At 40.1% G+C, this 23,020-nt stretch overlaps 1 protein-coding gene across 2 annotated transcripts; it reads left to right on the forward strand.

Moving 5' to 3' along the window:
• The first annotated feature begins 6,179 nt into the window (after positions 1-6,179).
• Positions 6,180-22,855, forward strand: sap130b (Sin3A-associated protein b). 2 transcript variants are annotated; one of them, XM_017491284.3, is made up of 21 exons: positions 6,180-6,288; positions 7,190-7,287; positions 7,402-7,574; positions 7,645-7,806; positions 7,924-8,050; positions 9,193-9,314; positions 9,976-10,100; positions 10,197-10,341; positions 10,435-10,525; positions 11,104-11,208; positions 11,869-12,013; positions 12,230-12,348; positions 13,019-13,282; positions 13,364-13,538; positions 15,093-15,191; positions 15,689-16,017; positions 16,110-16,331; positions 17,157-17,282; positions 17,373-17,476; positions 18,024-18,137; positions 18,764-22,855. In XM_017491284.3, the coding sequence occupies exons 2-21, from the start codon at positions 7,209-7,211 to the stop codon at positions 18,923-18,925; spliced, it is 2,988 nt and encodes a 995-aa protein (XP_017346773.1). In that variant the 5' UTR covers positions 6,180-6,288; positions 7,190-7,208; the 3' UTR covers positions 18,926-22,855. The 2 variants fall into 2 exon arrangements, with proteins under 2 accessions (XP_017346773.1, XP_017346774.1); XM_017491285.3 differs by having other exon boundaries at positions 13,019-13,264.
• The last annotated feature ends 165 nt before the right edge of the window (positions 22,856-23,020 follow it).

A 23,020-nucleotide genomic window follows, 5' to 3' on the forward strand; every position in this document is an offset into this window, starting at 1 on the left:
AGTGTAGGAGAGGAACGAATGAATCTCAGACTGAATCAGACCAAACACACACTTGTGATCTCAGACAGGAACATTTATTGTTGCTGTAATGAGCTTTTAGGAGGAAACTTTGTGAGGAACAGCGCCCTCTGTAGATCAGATGTAGAAAATCTCTCCAATCCAAGTCAAAAATTTACAGAGACAGGGAGTTATAGACGTCAAAACATCAAACTTTAAGTCAAATAAAGCTGAGACTATAGAGTATTTTCTGATTAAAAACTTATAGAGTAACTGTTGTACAAGCCATCAGATTCAATCAAAATGTTAGAACACAGACTCGGAGCTGGATGCAAGTGCAGGCAAAATGGCAGTTTATTAGAAAGGCACAAAAATCCAAAACATAAGGCTAAAATCAGCATGAATAACAGTCCTGGGTGGAGTGGGCAGCAAACAGAGTATAAGAGGCAAAGCAGTAATCAAAACCTTGAGCAAAGGCAACGATCAAAAACCAGGAAGCAAGAACAATTACGAAAGCTGGGTAATGTCAGAACACACAGGAAACTGAGCAATTACTTTGCAGTGAGGCTGTAACAAATAGAGGTTCATATAGTGCAGGGGTTCCCAAACTTTTCCAGGGCAAATCCCCCCAAATGGCATTGACATTTGACCAAGGGCCCCCTTTTGCAAGATGTCTTTAAAACACATTAAAAATACAGATTTCTGAATATACCCCCCCCCCCTTTTTAATTAATAATTACATCTTACATCATGATTATATATATATATATATATATATATATATATATATATATATATATATATACACACATATATATATAATGTATTTATTTATATTTCACACCAAATTGTTCACAAGAGCAAAATGTAACTTTTTGTCTGTCATACTTCGCACCATATTTGGAGAAGAAATGGCACTGTGCATCACCCTAGAAACACTATAGCAACAGTGAAGTTTGGAGGTGGAAGCATGATGGTGTGGGGCTGTTTTTAATCTCATGGTACTGACAGACTTCGTATAATTGAAGGAACGATAAATGGAGCTCTTTACCGGGAGATTCTTGAGAAGAATCTGCTGCCATCCACCAGGATGATGAAGATGAGATGTGGGTGGACTTCCAGCAGGACAACAATCCAAAGCATACAGCAAAGGAAACTCTCAGTTGGTTTCAGAGAAGAAAAATCAAGGTGTTTAAATGGCCCAGTCAATCACCTGACTTTAATCCAATTGAACAAGATTTAAAGACAATATGTTTAGAAGAATGGGCCAAAATCACACCTGAATACTGCGGCCCATTAATTTCTTCATACAGGAAGTGTCTTGAAGCCGTCATTACAAACAAAGTCTTCTCCACTAAGTATTAAATACATTTCAGTTAGCGTGTGCAATACTTTTTTCCTGTTTCATTCCTCTTTATTAACCATAACTTCATTTATGGACTTTAATGTTTGGATTTCTTTATTTGTGTGGATTTCTTGAGTTAATACCAAAGTCTGGTGAAAATTTCAAGCATAATCAAAACCATAGAACACTTTCTAATAAAGCTATATTCTACATGTGTACTGAGTTAGAAGAACCCTGTGTTTTTCTGCACAGCAGTTGTTTTTTTTCTATCCTCCTGCACCTCTATGCACTGCAGTAAATCAGCTAGAAGGAGGCCTCAGGAGGAAGAACGGGTATCGAGCTGGGATGAAAGCCAGAAAATCATTGAGGTGGTGGAAGTGAACTTTGCACAGTTTAAAATCTTTGTCCTAATAAAACCTTTTTTTTTTTTAATCAACTGCGCATGCGCCACAGATATTAGACAACATATAGACAAGAATAATTAATTGTGGTGAAGGGGATTGGATAGTTTTTTAATGAAAAACGGTAAAACCCCAACTAAAGATGAGCTCACTGTCTCAGGAGAGTATAAAAACCCATGTATTCTTGCATAAATTCATTTCATTCATAATTCATTCAAACTTGTCTGTAGAGGGCCTCAACTTTATTGTTTAAATAAAGTTTGAATTCTTCTGACAGCTACAACCCCTTGTCTCTGAGAGTTTGTTTTTTTTACTTAGGTCGGAGAGATTTTTCAACAGTATGCTCAGGGCCTGTTCTAGACACTCGGAGACCCCCAAACCCCCTTCCCACACACACACACACACACACACACACCACAACCTCCTACTGTATGACAACATGTTTTTTCCCCATTACTTTAAAATGTTAACTTAACTTGATTAAACTTTTTTGAAGTCAGTTTATTATAATTTAATTAGAAATTACTCATACAGTCACACGATTTTAAGCCAGGCAGCATGTTTTTATTTTTTTGGCAGTAGTTTGTTCAGTAATTTATTTATAATAACACACCCACGCACCCACTATTTGGGATAACGAATAGTTTTGCCTTTTATATACGGTAAATATTGCCCCTCCTACTGAACCAATATAGACTATAACTGTAGTCATATTATGTGTTGTACTGAAATACTTTAAATATGCACTATATACACAGTACAAATCCCCGCCTGCATGACTCCACATGCCGAAGTGTCCTTGGGCAAGACACTGAACCCCAAGTTGCTCCTGATGGCAAGTTAGCGCCTTGCATGGCAGCTCTGCTACCATTGGTGTGTGAGTGTGTTTGTGAATGACAAATAAAGTGAGACCTCTGCAGACAGTCTAAAATTATATCTAAAATCATATCTAAAATCATGCTTGTACTTTTATACCTTTCTGAGACAATGAGCTCATCTCTATGTGGCGTTTTACCTCTTTTCTTAAAACAAACCCGATCTCCTTTCACCACAATTAAACATCCATGTCTCTACGTTTTTTACACAAGCACAGTTAGTAGATTTATTTTTATTTTTTTAAAGGTTTCATAAAGGCAGAGTTGTCTAACTCTGTACAAGTTCCTTTCTTCCGCCATAATAATTTTCTGCCTTTCATCCGAGCTCGATACTCAAAAGTATGCTGCTTTCCAGGCCTCAGATTTGCCTTAATTGAAAAAACGGTTTCGGCAAATATCTAAGTGCTAATTTATAGCTATGGGGAGATACTGCTTATGCAGGAAAAAACATGGGACGCTTCAAACAAGATGTCGAAATGTTGATCTACTGCTGTGTAGAGATATACAGAAAAACACGAGACTCTTCCAACTCAGTATACACTTAGATTATAGTCTGAATGTATTCTACGGTTTTAGATTATGCTTATAAGTATTGATTATACATATTGATTACTATATGCTTAGTTCAGTGGTTTTCAAAGTGGGGGCCGCTAGGGGGCGCCTCAACAAACTGTGTTGGAGCCACCAAGCACATCCGTCCCACTAGTATGTTTTCTCTTTCTCACTCTCAGACAAACCCCCCCACCCCCCACCCCCAACACACACACACACACACACACACACACACACAATCAATTAATTGTGGTGAAATGTTTTGGTTGTTTATAAAGAAAGAAGGGTTTAAACCCCACCTAGTTGAGCTCACTGTTTCAGGGTAGTATAAAAATCTTGTGTTATGATTGTATGATTCAGACTTTCTGCAGCGGTCTCAGCTTTATTTGACATAAATAAAGGTTGGTTTCTTTTGACATCTATAACTCCTTGTCTCTGGAAGTTTTTTTGAGAGATTTTCCACAACAATAGACAGATAGATAGTGTCATGGAAAATCACCTTAGTCAAAACTAAAATCTCTCAGAGTGCAGGGGTTTAAGATGCCACAAATCAGACTTTTATTGAAGAATCATAAAAACCGAGACGTCTGCAGATCATCTGATGAGTACAATCAGTGTTCATGCTTTTATACAATGCTAAAAAAATATTCTCATTAGGATGGGTTTCCCATGTTTTCTTTTGATCACATTTCTGATGACTCAGCACAATTATGTTTCTTTCTTCATATCTATAAAGGGGGCACGAGTTGAGTCAGCTTATTTTTTAAGAAGTTTTTATTTGGCTGATCTATGTCATGGATTTCAACAATCCAGCTTAAGAAATCCCTAATATCAAACGGTCTTTAAAGATACAGACTTAAAAAGACAGAGTACACGCTCAGGGTCTTTATGCAGGTGCAGGGAGTGATTTTTCTTCCGGGAAATAACAATGCAAGCCTTGAAGAAAAAGATCATTTTGTAACTGAAGAATAGGCGCTCAATCATTTCACTGACTTTAGCTTCTTTGATGAACACAGTCTCTCTTATGATCTCATATACTGGTTACACATAATTGGATCTTACTTTTGATTTCTTAACATATACCATCAGATTTCTTGTGTGTACCATTTGCTTTTGAAAATATACCATACTAACACACACACACACACACACACACACACACACACACACACACACACACACACACACACACATCACAAACACACATCACAAACACACTGGTGAATCTTCTCTACTACAGGTGGCGTTATCAGTACTTGCATATTTGCGCACACAGGCCCTTGCCTACGACATTCTGTACTTATCTAACTTCTGCAGTTTGAACAATAGCCCACTCATAAAGCCTGGCAATAATAGTGGATACATGCTAAGGAACGACAGATAACAAATTAATGTGCTAGGAAGAAATGAGGAATGTGTGTTCAGTGATTCCTCACAAGCTGCATTTACATCCGCTTGTCCTGGTTTATTTGATTAATATACATGTATACTCTCTTATATCTTCTACATCGATTATACATGATTGGATTATACTTTGATTAAAATATTCCATATATGATCACAACATAAACATATACTTAATATGTTTAAATGCTGGTTTAAAATTAAGTCACTCTCTCTTCATGATTGAAATACATTTCTGAGTCATTATTAGGCCTTTGATGGATTAAAAATTGTCTTATCACTCTTTTATTTTAACTTCTGATAGGACCTGATGGCTTGCATAATAATCATATTTAAATCATAATCTGATCAAAGAAATTCTTCTATAATAGATAGATAGATAGACTGTGGTTCAAAGCCTCAAATTTAAAATCAAACAAGTCCGAAATGAAGATCTATTTGTTAATTAATATAATTTATTTTTGTTTCACTGCTATTATCTTAACACACACTGTTTAATGATTTTTGTTAGTTGAGCTAATGATAGATTTAAAAAAAAATTTTTTTATAGATTATACATTTCTTTTCATGTAAAGGTGTACAAACTATTGCACAGAGAGATGGCACGGGCTGTCATTTTTTAACCCTTGCGTGTCCTTATGGACATTTTTGTCTTTTTCATTAAAATATTAATAATAATAATAATTTTGTCTGTGTTAATGCAAAAAGCATAAATTTTGCAAAAGGTGTGTATTTTTATTGGAATTTTAATATTTCACCCTCATTTGCTTTCATAAATCTATATTTAAACTAGGTACACAACATAGTTACACTCAGGACCTTAAGGACAAAAATGTCCCCACTGAAACCCATTCAAACTGCAATATTTAATCCCCGTGACGTTTAAGTATAAAATCATGTACTCTGTGTTAATAGGCTTTTATTTTGTTGACAAGCTTTCAAAACATTGATGAATTTTTTTTTAATGTTCTGAAATGTGTACTATCCCCCCCCCCCATTATTTAATTCAAAAAGCAGAACTTTCATGTATTCTAGATTCATTACACATAAAGTGAAATATTTCAAGCCTTTTATTATTATTATTATTATTATTATTATTATTATTATTATTATTATTATAATCTCGATGATTACAGTTTACAGCCTTACAGGAAATAAAAAATCCAGTATCTCAAAATATTAGAATAAAGAATTTATAAAACAGAATTGTGGACCTGAGAAGAGTTCTAATCTAAGTTTCTAATGATATAAATGTATAAATGTAATGTGTGTGTGAACAGTGTGAAAGAAAGAAATGATATTGTACTGGAAATCACAAATCCTACCCCATGTATACTGAGCTTGGAAGATTTTTGCATTATGTAAATAAAAGCGTTTAAAGGGTTAAAACCCTGAAAATGAATGAATGTTTGGTAACTATGATCAAAACTGATGCTGGTAAAAAAATAAAAAAAATAAAAAAAAATAAATCGACGTCAGTGAAAGTGGGGGAAAAAATTATATATAATATTTCTATGACAGTTTTTTTGTGTAACTTTATTTTAATTGACGCACGAGGATCAAAATCCCAGCGTAACCGTCACTTTTAGTTTAAAATCTGTAACCGGAAGTAGGTGCCGGTTATTGCTGCAGCGTTCAAGCGCTCTGTCACTGGTCAGCTTTACCGGCAGTTCGGGGACAGAAACGGATGGAGAAAATTCATATCTGCTTTAAGGTAACACAAAAATCTACAGAAAACCAACCATTCTGATAGAAAACCCAATTTTAACTCTTTAAGTCCGGCATGTTAAATAATTCGACGTCACTAGTTAGCTTTCTAAGCTGGGAGAAAGCTGTCATGTTAGCATGTTTGCTAACTTCGTTTGATTAGCATTACAATCCAAAGTGCCTGATTTTTTATTAGCTGTTTAAACCTAAAAACTCATTTTATTACAACACAGCACAGGAATATTGCTTATAGTTTGTCAAAGTATGTAGGAATAAATATTTTCTCACAGTTTTTGTTATCTGTTCTTTACAACTATTAGCTGTTCTTATTATATTTATACTAGATGTCTTTTTTCTGGTTAAATATTCATAAAGAAATTATATTAACTAATTAAGATGCAGTTGTACTCATCAAATCATTCAGATCTCTTTTTTTTTTTATATTGAAATGCTTCATAAGTCTTCATTTTCCTGTAGTAAAATGATCTCAGAAGATGTATTATTCATCTCTCTATTGTTAAATATTACAGATTTCATCACAAATCCTAATTTTCCTGTAATAAATTATATACGGGTTGTTATAATTTACAGATTTTTATAGTGAAATGTATAACGTGATGTGTCTGTACGAGAGAAATGAGGAGGAGAAATGGGAGAAATTTTATCAATTAGAACTAATAAAACAGGGTAATATTATAGACATGGTTTCAGCAGATAAAAATAAAACGTTTTCAGTTTCCTTATTCTGAATCGTTTGTGGAGTCACGTGTATTCAGGGAAGTAGGATTTCTGTTACATAAAGCAGACTTGTGTGATTATTATTGATGTTTTCGCCAGCAGGCTTTTACACTCAGACCTGAAATCAAATGTGTGCTGACCGCTGTGTTTTGTGTGTTTGTGACGTTCAGGACGTGAGAGCGGTAGAAGATGAGTTCACAGCAGTATCAGCGAGCAGGACTGAACCCTGCACACACACCGGGGCTCCAAACCAAGCAGACCACTACAGGTCTCACTCTCTCACACACAGACACACACACACACACACACAGAGAAACAAAAGTTCCACTATATATATCCGTATCATGTTTTTTGTAGCTGATTTTTTGCTGCATTTCTGCAGGTCATGAGGATGGTGGACGTGACTCGGGTATCGTGTCTTCCTCCAGCGCAGCAGGACCCATCAGAGACGATAAGCAGGAACCGGTGGTGGTGCGACCGTACGGAGCGATGCCCTCTGCCCTTTCGTCGCTGCCTCAGCACCTCCCTGTCACCTTCACCGAAGGACCTGGCAAGGTACGTCTACAGCGTCACCTCACTCGAGCCTCCTTTATGTTCACGATTAAGTTTTCTCTCTCTCTTTCAGTCTGTCCTGAAGACTCCTATTCCTAGCCGTGTAATCGCCCCAGCCCCGACTCAAGGGCATCTCGCCCTGCCACACAAAGTACCTGGGCACATCACGGTCACCGTAGAGAGCGCCGTGCCGCCGGTGTCCGCGATCCCAGTCGCCACCATCAGCGGGCAGCAGGTGGAGAAATCCTTTTATTTGTGCACCATGCAAGCATAACTCGTTCAACACTCGTTCCACGTATAAATGATCTAATATCCTTCTAAGGTAGATGATTAGAATGGTTTTGTTTGGTAGGGTCACACTGGAAACCTGCACCGCATCATGGCCACCAATCTGCAGATTATCCGTAGCGGGGCTCCGGCGCTGCAGATCGGATCCCCGGCAACGCCGCAGCATCAGTTTCCCTCGCATTTACCCAGAGGTCAGCAGGAGAAACGTGTCCGAGCTGTTCGATGAGTCTGATCGCTTTGTATTCTTTACTACATTTGTATTCTACATTTTTTATTATTATTATTATTGTCCGTTAGTTAATTTAAGACAGAAATGCTGGCTCAAAGGCAAAATGTAGCATTTTGGGATGGGACATGGGTAACGTTAATCATTTTTCACAATTATTGAGCTGTTTAAGTAATTACTTTGTAAAGAAAAATGACATTTAGATATCTTTCCATAATGTGAGTCAAAGTGATTGAGTGCGTCTTGTAAAAAAATACCAAATATATCCAGAATTAGGGTTCGTAAGTAAATAATAAAATACTGTGTCATGCTTTTAAGGGAAAATAATCGACAATGGAGGTGTTTGTTTGTTTATTTGTTTGTTTGTTTGTTTGTTTTTGTTTCCCCCCTACAACAGAACATCCCAAACTGTTTTATTCCTCTTACACCACAGCAGTTTGTCAACAATTACAGTTTTTACAGCTTTTAAACAGTGGTTTTGAAGTTAATAAGACAAAAAAACACTCTCGAAACTGTAAAGTGTAAACTCTTCTGTTCTGAAGATATAACAGGAACCGAAATAAATAAATAAATTGCAGATTTACCTCTGGCTGTTACAAAGCCCCGACACTGGAGACTTCTTACATACCTGTTAAATAAACACCTCCTTTACCATAAAGAAAATTCACCATATTAATGATGCAGTTTTTAAAATCTGTTTATTATTCATTTGAGATTATGTGGCGTGTCCGTCGTTCAAGTCCCTGTGTATGTGAAAGGGCTGTTGCTATAGAAATGATGACGTATTCATATAAACCTGTGCTGTGCAGCTGAGATGCTGTTATAGAAAAGGAATCAAGACCTTCTGACCAATCAGAATTCAACGTCGAGCAGAGTTAATAAAATCTGGTATATAACTAAAGAAATAAGAAAAGTGATTATTAAACTATGATGAATTATATTTCTATACTCTTATTGAGTGGGCATTGGATTACATGATATCAGGTGTGTTATATATGACAGAAGTGTCAGCTGTAGTGTGTACAGTATGGACAGGATGTACCGGTGTTTACTCATGTGTTTACTCACGGTGTTTATTAAAGTCCTGTGTGTCGGTGTTGAGTGTAGGAGCTGCGGCCGCTGCGGTCATGTCCAGTTCAAAAGGAGCGACGGTGTTGAGGCCGGCGTCAGGACCGAATCCCGCAGCAGGACAGCCGACGGTGCAGCACATCATCCATCAGCCCATTCAGGTTCCTCCTGCTTCACTCGTATCCTGCTCTCATACCGGTTCAGTTACATTACTGCTTTTCTAATAAATTAAATCATTTATCTTCCTTTTTTCCTTCCTTTCTTTCTTCCATTCTTATTTCTCACTCACACCTTTCCCTTTCATTTCCTTTGTCTTTACTTTTTCATATACTTTTTTTATTTTCCTCTTTTCTTTATTTCTTTCCTTTCTTTCCTCTTTCCTTCCTCTTTCTTTCCCCTTTCCTTCCTTTTTCTTTCTTTCTTTCTTTCTTTCCTCCTTTTTATTTCCTTCCTCTTTTTCTTTCTTTCTTTCCTCTTTCTTCTTTCTTTTGTTCTTTCTTTAGTGACTTAAGCCTTAAACCTAGTGTTAATAAATAATATACATGCCTTATTTTATTGACTCTGGTCAATGCAGCTGCACATCACAGGTGTGTGTGTGTGTGTGTGTGTGTGTGTGTGTAGATTTTACACACACACATTTGCACCTACACCAGTGTAAGCAGTTCGTAACAGTCTGAGGTAAAGCTGTAAGTTTAAGCCGCAGTGGTAGAGGATAATCGACTTCAGGGTGGTACAGTAATTCCACTTCGTCACCCCACCTTGCTGTTGATTATTTTTCTGTAACAGCGCACCGTGTTGGACTGATGTGTGTTTTTGTTCCAGTCACGTCCGATAGTCACCACGTCCACGGCGGTCTTGCCCACAGTGGTGGCTCCGGTCTCGGCCACCAGGCCCCAGTCTCCTGTTATCAGCACGGTGACGGCTCACTCAGGAGAGCTAGTTCACGGGTAAGAGCAGAACTCCACAGCACCCTTCCCCTTTACCCCTATACCTGCACTCACATTAGGGTCTGTGTTTAATTACTGTGTTTCTCTTTTAAACAGACGCTCAGCTATTACCATACACCCTCCTCCTGCTGCCCTGAGTATCCAGCGGGCTCCTCACGCTCGGGACACACCCACACGCATCACACTTCCATCCCACCCAGCTATCGGTGCTCAGAAGCCCCTCCCACACTCCATGGCACAGGTCAGTATTTTAAACTTGACTGTAAAGCAAAGTCAAGTCTTCTCTTCATTTTTTGTACTTTTTTTAACATGCTTTTTATGCCGTTTCTTGCAGAAACCAATCTTCAGCACCATGACGCCTGTCGCTGCGGCAACCGTGGCCCCCATACTGGCCACCAACACAGTTCCATCGACCGCAACTACAGGTACGAGAAGCCTGAAGCCCCCAAGCTCCTGATCCAGCACGTTCACTTCATAATACACACTCTATAGTGGAGTATACACTCTTCGTGTCTCCTCATCTATCTTTCTTTCTTTCTTTCTTTCTATCTATCTATCGCTCTATCTATTCCTCTTCTGATTTACTTTCACTCACATTTTCTTTTTTCTTTCTTTCTCTTACTTTCACATTTTCTTTTTCACTTTCTCCTCTTTTGCTCTTTCCTTTTTTCTTATTTTTTTAAATGTCTCTTTCCATCATTTCTCTCACTATCCCTTTTTCTTTCCTTCCATCCTTTTTCTCCATTTTTATCTATTTAATTTTCATTTTCTTTTTCTTTTTTCATTCATATGGAACTTGTTCTTTGTTTTTCACTCACTCTTTCCTAATTTACATTTTCTTTGCTTTTTATTTTTCTTTTTTCGTTCTTCATAATTTTTTCTTACATGCTTGCTTTCTTTCTTTCTTTCTTTCTTTTTCATTTTCCTTCCTACCCGCTTTCCTCTCTCCTTTTCTTTCCTCTCCTTTTCTTTCCTCTCCTTTCCTCTCCTCCCTGTGTTCCAGGCTCCGTGACCCAGTCCCAGGTGTCCAGCAGTAACATAGTTACAGTGACCATGGCCTCTCATTCCACTCACGCCACTACAGTGACCACCTCCACCATCCCCGTGGGTAAGACTCCTCCTCCCAAACATCTGTACACACTTTCGCGCACTTCCACCGTTCCCGTGGGTAAGACTCCTCCTCCCAAACATTTACACACACTCTCACACACCACCGTCCTCGTTGGTAAGACTCCTCCTCCCAAACATCTGTACCCACTCTCGTGCACCTCCACCGTCCCCGTGGGTAAGACTCCTCCTCCCAAACATCCACACACATCTACTCAACTACTAGTCTTTCTTCTTTCTTATTTTTTAGCTTTCTTTTTCACATGTTCTTTCTTTCTGTCTCACATGTTCTTTCTTTCTCTCCCCTTTCATTCTTTCTTTTTTTGGTTGCTTTTCGTTCTTATTTTTCCCCTCCCTCCTTTCTTTTTTATTTCTTTTCTTTCTTTTGGCATTCCTGCCATCCTTGCTTATGTATTTCCTTCCTTCTCGCTCTCTATTTTTTCTCTTCCCTCCCTTATTTATTTTTCTTTCTTTCACTCTCCCAGTTCTTCCTTCCTTCCATATTTCCCCTCTGGAGCAGCTTTGTTATTATCTAAATCTGTATCATTGGTAAAATAATTATTTTGGAGTTGAGTAATGATAAGAATATAACTGAAACAATAATATTTGAGATCGTTACCATGCAGCTGTAATACTGGGGTCATTTTGTCTTCCATTTTAGCGAAGGTGGTGCCCCAGCCCATCACACATACCTCTTCTCGAATCCAGTCTGAGTTCAGTGGAGAAAGAGGGAACCTCATCCCCATCTCTGCCCACCGCGCTTCCCCTAATCCTGCTGCTGCAATGGAGAACCGCAGTGACACCAGGTACACACTCAGAACCTAAAAGGGGTGGCTCAGGTGCTAACATTCTGGGTGTGTGTGGGTGTGTGTGGGTGTGTGTGGGTGTGTGTGGGTGTGTGTGGGTGTGTGTGGGTGTGTGTGGGTGTGTGTGGGTGTGTGTGTGTGTGTGTGTGTGTATATGTATTTACTGTGTGTGTATATGTACTTACCGTGTGTGTGTGTGTGTGTGTCTTTTCACAGACAGTCTGTTCCTATGCAGTTTCAGTACTTCCTGCCAACCTACCAATCAGCTCCTTACCCTCTGCCACACACCTACACACCCATCACCAGCTCGGTGTCCACCATACGCCCCTATCCAGGTAATGCACGTCTTTATTCAGAGGCCACGCCCCTTATCACAGGAAATTGTTTAAACAGATGCAACAGTTCACTTTCAAAAGTTTCTCCATGCACTATTAGAGCTGTGCAGTTATTAAAATGATATTTTAGTTCAAGTGAACCATCATTTCTCCAGCATTCGCATGCAAGCAGCATTTTATAAACTGGAGCCCTAGTTATTCTTTATGTCCAATGACTATTGATGACGTACCACATGACCTGAGGTCCTTGCATTTTAAAAATCTCTTAATCTTAACGATCTGTCTGTTTTGAGTACCAGTCTTCTGAATTTTCTAGATTAGAAAATACGCTTGAATGTATGTAGAGGGGTTTGGATTTGAGATGAAGATCATGGCAACAATCATGATGGCAGCAGTAAGTTTTAAAGAGGAACGGAGCTCATCGGTGTGTTTGAAATCAGAAAACTTTACGTTTTGACTTGGAAGCCAGAATGGACAGAGATGTTTTGGCTGTTGTGGACGCTGCTTTTAATCCTTCAGATCTTATTTGGTCATAAATATGAAGTAAACTATTGTATTGGTTCAAAAAGTGTTGAAATGAAAATGGTGGACCAGCCCTAATGGTTTATATTACACTCCGAGCTAAATCTTAACATGTTGTCCTGGGTCTCCGTGTACACGTGTGTTGCAGTGAATGCTCAGTCTCCCTCTGCCGCTCAGCCCAGCATGGGCGTTGCCTCCGCCGTCCATCTGAACTCCATGCAGCTGATGACGGTGGACCGCATCGCTCAGATCAACACGCAGAACATGCAGCCTGCGGCTGTGGCAGCACAAGGAGGTCAAAACGCTGCCATCTCTGCTCAAGGACTTCACACCAACGCCCCGATCGCACCGCAGAGCATCCAGGCCGCTCCCATCAACCCCCAACAAAACCCAAGTGAGGCCAAGACTTCAGGTCAGGAGCTGGACATGAAGATAAGATTTGTTTATTTAACGAAACTGTCTCACTGTCGTTAAATATTCTCCGTCTCCTCAGTGGTGCTGGCCGACGCCTCGGCTCTGGTCGCCAACTCCATCAACGGCACCTTTAATGCCAATCAGCCCGTCACCACAGTAACTCAGGCACACTCGCAGGGAGGCGGATCGGGGACGCCGACGCTAGTCTCGTCGCCTCGACCCAGCATTCTCCGCAAAAAACCTGCCATTGATGGGTGAGTCTCAAATCGAGACCACTGAGTCACCACACACACTCCTACACACACCTAAACACAAACATCTCACAGTGTCTCGGACTTGCTAATTATTTAACTTTAGTTATTATTTTTCACATTTTATTTCCATATCCATTTATTTGACCTGAACTGTTTGCCAGATATAAAGTTTATTTTTTTGCCTTTTTAGGTTCCTTACTCTTGTGAACTCTTATATGTAGATCATTCATCGGTTAAATTTGTCATAAATTAGAATTTTTTTTTATATATTTATAAATATAATTGAAAACAATATTAACTTTAACTTATTTAATTTAACTTATTTTAACCTTTAATTTTAGGATCAAGATAGAAAAATGCTTTCAAGTGTCATATGATATTTTTTTGCTGTATCGCTCACACCCTACCTTTTTCTCCACATTTTAGAATAATAATAAAGTCATCAAAACTCTGGAGTAACACAAATGGAACTATGGGAATTATATTGTAAATAAATCAATAAAATAAAATAAATGAAAATAATTTAGTATTTTAGTATCTTCAAAGTAGATGCCTTTATTGCCTAGAATTTCCAGAAATGTTTTCTCATGTGATTTCTTGAAGAATTCCCCCGAGATGCGTTTTAAACAGTATTAAAGGAGTTCCCACCTACACTGGACTCTTATCTTATTCACTCTGAGTCGTCCGTTTAAAAGAATATTTATATATATATATATATAATTTTTATTTTTTTTATTTTTTTTTGTAAATAAAATGTTAGTTTTCTCATGAAAGAAATGAACGTCGGCACGATTATATTTTTTTTACGACACCAATTTCACAAATTTAATTATACACCTTCAGATCAAAAGGTTTTTAAGATCATGAGAAACATTTCAGTTGAGTGTCCACAAACACTTGACCTGTAGTGTGTGTGTGTGTGTGTGTGTGTGTGTGTGTGTGTGTGTGTATAATGAAAACAGAGCTGCGTGCAAAGCATTACAAAGTACATCTTGTCTTATGCCAGAACATATTTACTCGAGTAAGATTAAGGAACGGCGTATGAACGTGTTGGCGTATGAAGCTGGACCGAGGAAAAAAGCTCACATGTATCCTCCCGCTCATTAAGAAATTGTGAAACAGTCTGGTGTATATATGGTCTGGACATTGTTCACGCTTCTGTGTTTTAACACACCTGATACAGAAGAGCTTCAAGAAGAGCGTTATGAGTTAAAATCGGGTGGAAGACGTGAACATACTATCTCTGTGAAGAAATAGCTTTCGCAGTATAGTTCTGGGTGTACTCTTTTACACAATAGGATCTGTTCATGGTCTGGGTAAGACTGATATGAAGTTTTCCCAACAGCTGTGTTACCTTCAGATTTCCAGACTTCTGACCTAAATTTTCTCTAGTGCTGAAAATCCATGACCCGTGACCCATTTCCAAGTATTTCTGTTTTTCAGTTTAGACTGAAATACCGCTTCCTAAAGCATGTTATAAATTCATTGGTGTGTCTGTGTGTGTGTGTGTGTGTGTGTGTGTGTGTGTGTGTGTGTGTGTGTGTGTGAGAGAAGCACTGCTGTGAGGAAAAATCTGATGGCAGCTCAGCTCGGAGACTCTGCCAGGATGGACGGAGGTCTGAGGAACGCTGCAGGATCACCACGACCCGCTGGGTACAACTCGCCCCCTGTTCCTCTCTTTAAATCAACATGTTTTTACTTCATTGGATATCGGGGCAGTTTGTTTTTCCTACAGTGTAGAGAAATTAGCTGGAGATTACATTTTGCTAATTAGTTCGCCCACAAACCTGCGACCGGATTGATTGAGATTTATTTTATTTTTTTCCAACTTAATATAACATTAAGTAAGTATAATATTAATTAACATAAATATTAATGTAATATAATATAATTAGAATGAACATCACTGGACGTCATGGTGATGTAATGTCATGTAGGAAGAATAAAATCGTTATAATGCGCACATGTGTGTGTGTATATATACTCCATAATTTGGCGAGTTATTTCCTTTCACACTGGTTCAGAACGTTTGTGCTTCTCAGTGTTTGATGAGTGAAATTCTTTGATGTGGTCTCCTCTGTAAAACTATAATTATAAAACACAAAATCAACAGTTCGGATTTATAACGCTCCTCTTTTCCTCCATTTCAGAGTAAAACCCAAACCAGACATCCTCATGGGTTTGGCTCCTCCTGTCAGCGCTGCAGTGGACGCCGTCTCCGGACAAAGCGGTGAGCAGAATGTAGCTCCGCCTCCTTCTCAAATCCCAGCCCAGCCCGTCTCCGCCCTCCTGGCTTCAGTCACGCCTCCTTCTCAGCCTGTCCCTGCTGCCATGGCGGTGACTCCGCCCATCCCATCGATGGCCAACGTGGTGGCGCCGCCTTCTCACCCGGCAGCCAGTAGTACCGCGGCCTGTGCCATTAGCTCCGCCCTTCCAGAAATTAAGCAGGAGGTGTCACCCATAGACACCTCAAAACCAGGTAGTGTGACTGTTATAATAATAATAATAATCAGAATTTTAACCATTTTCTCAACATGACCCACTTTTATTTCTGCCCATATTCTTGGTCAGTGGCTCCACCGCCACCTAGTGGCACTCCTGCCCTTTCAGCGCCTCCTGCGGATCTCACGCCCGGAGCTTCGCCCAGGAAAAAGCCCCGCAAGCAGCAGCACGTCATCTCCACTGAGGAGAGCGAGATGATGGAGACCAACAGCACAGACGAGGAGAAACCTCCTGCTAAACCGGTCAGCCACCGACCCGAGAAACGCAAATCGCCTCCTAAAGAGTACATCGGTCAGTCCTTTTCCACTCCTGTGTGCACGTGTGTGTGCGTGTACGTGTGTGTGCGTGCGTGCGTGTGTGCGTGTGCGTGCGTGCGTGCGTGCGTGTGTGTGTGTGCGTGCGTGCACGTGTGCGTGCGCGTGCACGTGTGTGCGCACGTGCACGTGTGTGTGTGCGTGCACGTGTGTGCGCACGTGCACGTGTGTGCACGTGTGTGTGCGCGTGCACGTGTGTGCACGTGTGTGTGCGCGTGCACGTGTGTGCACGTGTGTGTGTGCGTGCACGTGTGTGCGCACGTGCACGTGTGTGCACGTGTGTGTGCGCGTGCACGTGTGTGCACGTGTGTGTGCGCGTGCACGTGTGTGTGCGCGTGCACGTGTGTGCGCGTGCACGTGTGCGTGCATGTGAGTGTGCGTGCACGTGTGTGTGTGTGTGTGTGCGTGCAGGAGGAAGTTAGTGTGTAGTGTTTAATAGATCTATGTTGATTTGCGCTTGTTCTAAAGTGCGCCGGGACCAGTTAGGTCCCAGAGATAAAAACAGCACAGAATTCTAGAATTCTTATCCATTTATTAGTGCATTCAGTGCAAAATAAAAATAAAAATAATAAAATAAAAACTGCTTCCATGAATGTTAAGTAAACATAATGAAGATTATACATGTAAACACCTTCTGACCAATCAGAATCCAGATACAAAGGTCTAGAAGCACTTTTAAATTGAATCACGAACTTTTCTCAACTTGGAACCGAACGAATAAAGAAATGCTTTTGTGTGTTATATATATTTATTTGTGTGTGTGTGTGTGTGTGTGTGTGTGTGTGTGTGTGTGTGTGTGTAGACGAGGAGGGTGTGCGATATGTTCCCGTCCGAATCCGTCCTCCGGTCACTCTTCTGCGTCATTACCGTAACCCCTGGAAAGCTGCTTATCATCACTTCCAGAGATACAGCGATGTCCGGGTCAAAGGTCAGACCGCACTGCAGACACACATCTGTAAATAGTAGCTAGACGGAGTTTAAGTGTCTTGCCTAATGAAACGGTGGTGTTGTTCCTCAGAGGAGAAGAAAGGCAGCCTGCAGGATGTGGCCAATCAGAAGGGGGTTGTGTGTCGAGCTCAAGGCTGGAAGATCCATCTGTGTGCCGCTCAGCTGGTGCAGCTGGTGAGAAACGTCCTCCAGAGCAGAGATCTGACCAGACTGGCAGGAATTAATATGAATATATAATGTTTGATAAAACCAGTGTAGAAAGAATTTAAAAATCAGGTCTCAGGTTGGGGGTTAAAAGTGAGGAAAAACAAAAATGGAGTACAAAACGCCCATGTCTTGTTAGTGAACGAATACGACTGTTAATTGGCGAATAACAATGACGTTGAGAATGACTACAATGTCACCTTGCAAGCCTGTTAAATTATTTACACGCAAGTTTAAAAATATGAAGGTCATTTTACACACCAGTTGTCTCTCCTTTCTGGATAGTAATCGATTTATAATCAACGATATGATTTTTGTTTTTCGATTCGGTTCAGACGCTGCTGTTTAAATCCAAGCGCTGATCCGTATTGTCCGATAAATTGTACAGGTATTTTAATACAAAATCTAGAAACGCCTGCTTTTATATAGCCGGCTAGTCTAAATCAACTGGTGTGTGTTTGTTCAATTTTGGAGGAAATGCGTTAAGAGACGTTTTTCCTGTGTAACCGTCCCACAGACGAACCTGGAGCACGACGTCTACAGCCGTTTAACGACTCTGCAGGAGGGCCTCGTCCCCAAGAAAAAAGGCGCAGCAGACGACGATCTGCACCGCATCAGTGAGCTTGTGCAGGTGACCTTCTTTTAGCAAGAGACGTATTTATCACGTACGTTGGAAAGGTGTATAAAAATAACCCAAAAGTGAGGTAAGCTCACAGGCTCACATACTGAAGTCCAGGAAAGGACTTCCAGCTTCTTCACCTGTCAATCAAAGTGACGCCAGCCAATCACAGGCTTCTATTGGGTTATACACTCGCCGTTCACTTTAAGAGGAAATCCTGTACAGTGCTCACGCAACGCAGTTATCCAAACAGCCAATTATGTGGCCGCAGCACAATCCATAAAATCATACAGACCCAGGTCATTCTGTGTAAACTCTAGAAACTGCTGAGTGAGAAATTCCCAGGAGATGAGCAGTTTCTGAAATATTCAAACCAACCCATCTGGCACCAACGTGAACGTTAACTCGACCTGTATCTGCATGAGTTTATCAGCTGGTGTACAGGTGTTCCTATTAAAGTGGACGGAGAGTATATGTGTACGTAAGTAAGCTGCTTTGCAGATATCATTGGTCCTGTCTGGGAAACCATGGCAACCAGGAGTAACCTTGAGACAGAAATTTCGATTAGGAAGCGACATGGAGGCAGCGTGTTAAATCACTGAGAACAGTGTGAGAGTCGTGTTTGGGTTTCTCCACAGGGTAACATGCAGCGCTGTAAGCTAGTGATGGATCAGATCACGGAGGCTCGCGAGGCCATGATGAAGGTGCTGGACCACAGAGAACGAGTCCTCAAACTCCTCAACAAGAACAGCAGCACCAAGAAGCTCCACAAGCTCCACAAACGCAAAGACCGAGCATGACGCGGCATCCGGCAACCGTCACAAGGTCACGTCCGGCCCAGATTCGCAGAAAAAAAAAAACCCAAACACAAATCACACGGGAATGCATTAAAACTGGGAGAAGCTTCTCTCTCGATGTCTGTCCTGGAGCTGGATGGAGTTAGCATTAATGTTTGTCATATAAAAGCCTTACCTCCACTACAGAACGCACACACGAGGGACAATCACAGTCACGCTGCAGTATGCTGTACATACACTAGGGGCGGAGTCACTAAAGGACGACGGAGATGGTTAAAAAAATTTAATACACAATACTTTCACTAATGATTATTTTGTGTCTCGTTAAACGTTTATTCAGTAACGAAAAAAAAAAGATTATAGGACAATACTTGAAGACATTTTCGCAATATACAATATGTGTCATAATGTTATTATATTACCAATAGTTCCGTATTAAAAAAGAAAAATTATTAACATCTAATTAAAAAATGAATTATTCATGAGCTATATCATATATCATTCAGCCAGAGACAAACACAATGTTCCCTTTATCCCAAATGTGGTCCAAACCGCATGTGTGAAATAGTTTACGCGAAGGCCACGCCTCCTTCCTGAGTCCGCAGTTCGCGACCCGGGTGAGAAAGAAAGTTGTTCGGCTTTGATCTTTTTTGCGCCGCGATGTTTTCTTGGTTTGATTGAGACACTGAAAGCCTCATCAAAGCCGACCGATGAGATGCGATGTCACGCTGTGATTGACATGTTGTCGTGTAGGTTGTAAGCTTCTGATATTTGTTAGTAAGTTTAACAAACTGATCCAGGGGTGGGCAAATCGTTATTAAATTCTTTAGTAAGCCTGCCAGGAAAGCAGGCGTGCCATTGTGATGATGCCCAGGCTCGTGGTTTAGTTGACGAGGCTAAAAAGTGGTAGTTAATTTAATCTGATAAAGTATGGTGGGGGTAGTTAGGTAGTTAATCGCATTAATATACGAAAACGCGGGGACAGACAAATGTATACGATCGAGTCGTGTTTGTTGGCCAATGTTTCGGGTATGAGCTGGGGTGTCGTGGCTAGTTCTGCTCAATATTTGTCCGCATCTCTACAAACATCCATGTTCCTGATTCTGATGATAATCTTTTGATGATCATATTTCAGAAATTGTTGTATTGAAGCAGGTGGTGGGTTTCAGAACGAGTGGCGCTAGCTGTAATTACAGCATCGATGTTCATCACACCACTTCGAAGAACATCAAGTTTAAATATACACTTCCATACGTGCTTGTTTGAACATCTCATTCCAGATTTATTCCTCCTTTAGTCTTCTCCAAAGGTTTTCCACTAGATTTTGGGGCGTAGCTGTGGGGATTTGTGTTCATTCAGCTACGAGAGCGTTCGTGAGGTTGAGGTCATGTGCAGATATTGGGATGGTGAGAAGGCTCCAGTTCCAGTTCATCCCAATGGTGTTCAGTGGGGTTGAGGTCAGGGCTCTGTGCCCTCTGTGACACTCCAGTTCTTCTACCTTCTTCCAACCTTCATGCACCACGTCTTCATGGAGGTGTGGGCCTCTTGTAATGCTACAGCATACAAAAGCATTCTATACAGTTAAGTGCTTCCAACTTTTGAGAAGAACAACATATGGGTGTAGGTATCTGCAAAAATTTGGCCGTAGAGTGTACATACCAAAACAAAATGTTTGTTTTGTGAAAATCAGTCAGAAAGTAGGGTTTTTCTTCTTCTTTTTCTTTTCTTCAAATATATTTGTCTGCATCTACAGATAAAATAGGAATGCATTGATACTGATACAGGTATCAAGTCTGAGTCAGATACTATGTTGTTGGGTTTTTTTTTTCTTTTTTTTTTTTTTAAACTACTACTCATCATAAATGCTCCAATGCCAACAGCGGAAAAAATAAATGTGTGTACACTGCAAAAAAAAAAAAAAAAAAGAGCGTAGGTATCGCTGTATCCCTGGAATAAAAACACTAACCTCCTGGACAGTATCTCCTAAGCTGCTGATTTGTCCACCCTTGCAATCGATTACATTTGGATGAAGTGGGACATTGTGTATATTTTTAATGTTTCTTTAATAAAGAAATGAATATACTTGGTACAGAAATAGCTTTACACATCCGAACAGCTGCTCGTTTGTGCAAGTAACAATAGAGTCGCTCAGTGTTTGTAAAAGTATTAACGATAATCAGATCTATCACTATATCGATATTATACCTGTTGTATTGTCCTACTTTGATGAATTTCAGAGGCTTAAAGTCAGCAAGGCCGTGTCTCAAATCACACGCTTACTGTATTAGCATTACTGTTCTACATGGATACTTTTAGCTCTGTCCCTTCTCCCATCATGCACCACATAGTGTAAGGGGCGGAGCTCGGTTAATGAGGCACCAGTTTCAACTAATTGACTCTGTTCATTGTTGTCATGTATTCCACGGTAACATCGTGCATTTTTTTTTTTTTTTTTTTTTTTTTTTTTTATTTTAAAAGTGTGAAGTCATCACAGATTTGAGACACAGCCTTGGGCATGGTGAATGGAAAACTAAACCAAACCAAAAGAAGTCCACAGCGCACTGTCTGTACGTTCCTGTCACTTCCTTGCGCAATACCAAACAGTATATCCGACTCTCTGTTCTTTATGTAAAGTTCTTCTATTGGACGGACACTGTGAGAATCGAAGCACAATGTGCTGCATTTATCTGTGAGAACTAACAACCAATAATAGATTTTAATCCCTGTATGGGTGCCTTGCGTTGCTCGTGACCTGCTATAGCCAGTGGAGCATGCTGTACGAATAACTCCTGTGTGTTTGATGCAGCATGAAGGTGTGTGCCGTGTTACGTGTAAGATGATTCTGTCCACCATGGTTTATAAAAAAAAAAAACAGAATAATTCATAGAACAGCTTTTTAGTTTCCTTTAAAGTAAAATCGTGGAATTTCAGATCACTTTAACACTCATCAGGAGTTTGGGAGCCTACATAGGTAGCTGGTGATGAAATATTAAAGCGTCGATGATAATAGTATGTATTGCGATGATTGAGCCAAGCATTCATCGGCACATGCCTTACAGAGTGCGATAAAGAATAAGCTCCAAACCTCCAGCTTTAAACCTCCTGCTTTGTGATCTTACAGGGATTCTCCAGCGCTTTTTCAGCCTAATCTCTATTTACAAAATCTGTGTAATGAGATTTAAAACATAATCCGACTATCAAAACTGACGGGAGAAAAAGTTAATGTTGAGGTTCAAGAAAGTATAAAGTAACAAGGGTGACTTTTCATTGTTCACTCAGACCGTGTTTTAATATTTGGGTAATATAGTCGTGTATCTGTGATATTTAATGACGTCACGACACCTGCCCTGAGACTTCCATAATATATAAAACAAGGCTGGTGGTTCTTTTCGGTAATCACACAAACACACACACAGGTTGTAGATGGAGATCAGGTTTAAAAAAAAAAAAAAAAAAAACAGTGTAATGGAGTACTATTCGAATCTGAGCCTGTGCTGTATTTTTCCCACAGTGCATTGCATGGAAAGGCAGAGTCGTCTTCCCTTGTGCCTCCTCACTGTCGTTACATTTTCTGTGAGCGCTCGCGGATGGAAACCTTCTTCCGAAAGGATGAGAAATCGCTAACGTCGACGAAATGATGCGCGAACGTCTCGTTTTTTGTATTTGTTCGTATTTTTTTCCCCCCTTTCGGTGTGTTTGTACGTGTTGCGGTCTATCAGACGGTTCTCAGAGCACGTCATCGCCATCGTCTTTCTGCCTTAGCTAATCTTTATTCTAATCATGGTCGAAATCTATGAGTTTTAAGATAAGGTAATAAGGATTGTGCGCGTGGGTAGAACTGTGCATGTGAGTGTGTTCATGTATGTATGCAAATCTTTGGTTTAAAAATATGATGTTTTTTTTTTGCATTATATATTAAACTGACAAGCTTGTGTTGTTGTGTAAGTGGTGGCTATTATTAAAGCCATTAAATCAAAGTCACACGGATGTAACGATGTGGTTTAGGACACAGCGGGACTTCCTGTCGTCTGTCTATAAACATAAGTTAAACTCGAGGCGGCCATTTTGGAGACACAGAATCGCTTTCTTTCCTCAGCG

Source organism: Ictalurus punctatus, chromosome 17, assembly GCF_001660625.3.
Source record: "Ictalurus punctatus breed USDA103 chromosome 17, Coco_2.0, whole genome shotgun sequence".
Classification (NCBI taxonomy): domain Eukaryota; kingdom Metazoa; phylum Chordata; class Actinopteri; order Siluriformes; family Ictaluridae; genus Ictalurus; species Ictalurus punctatus.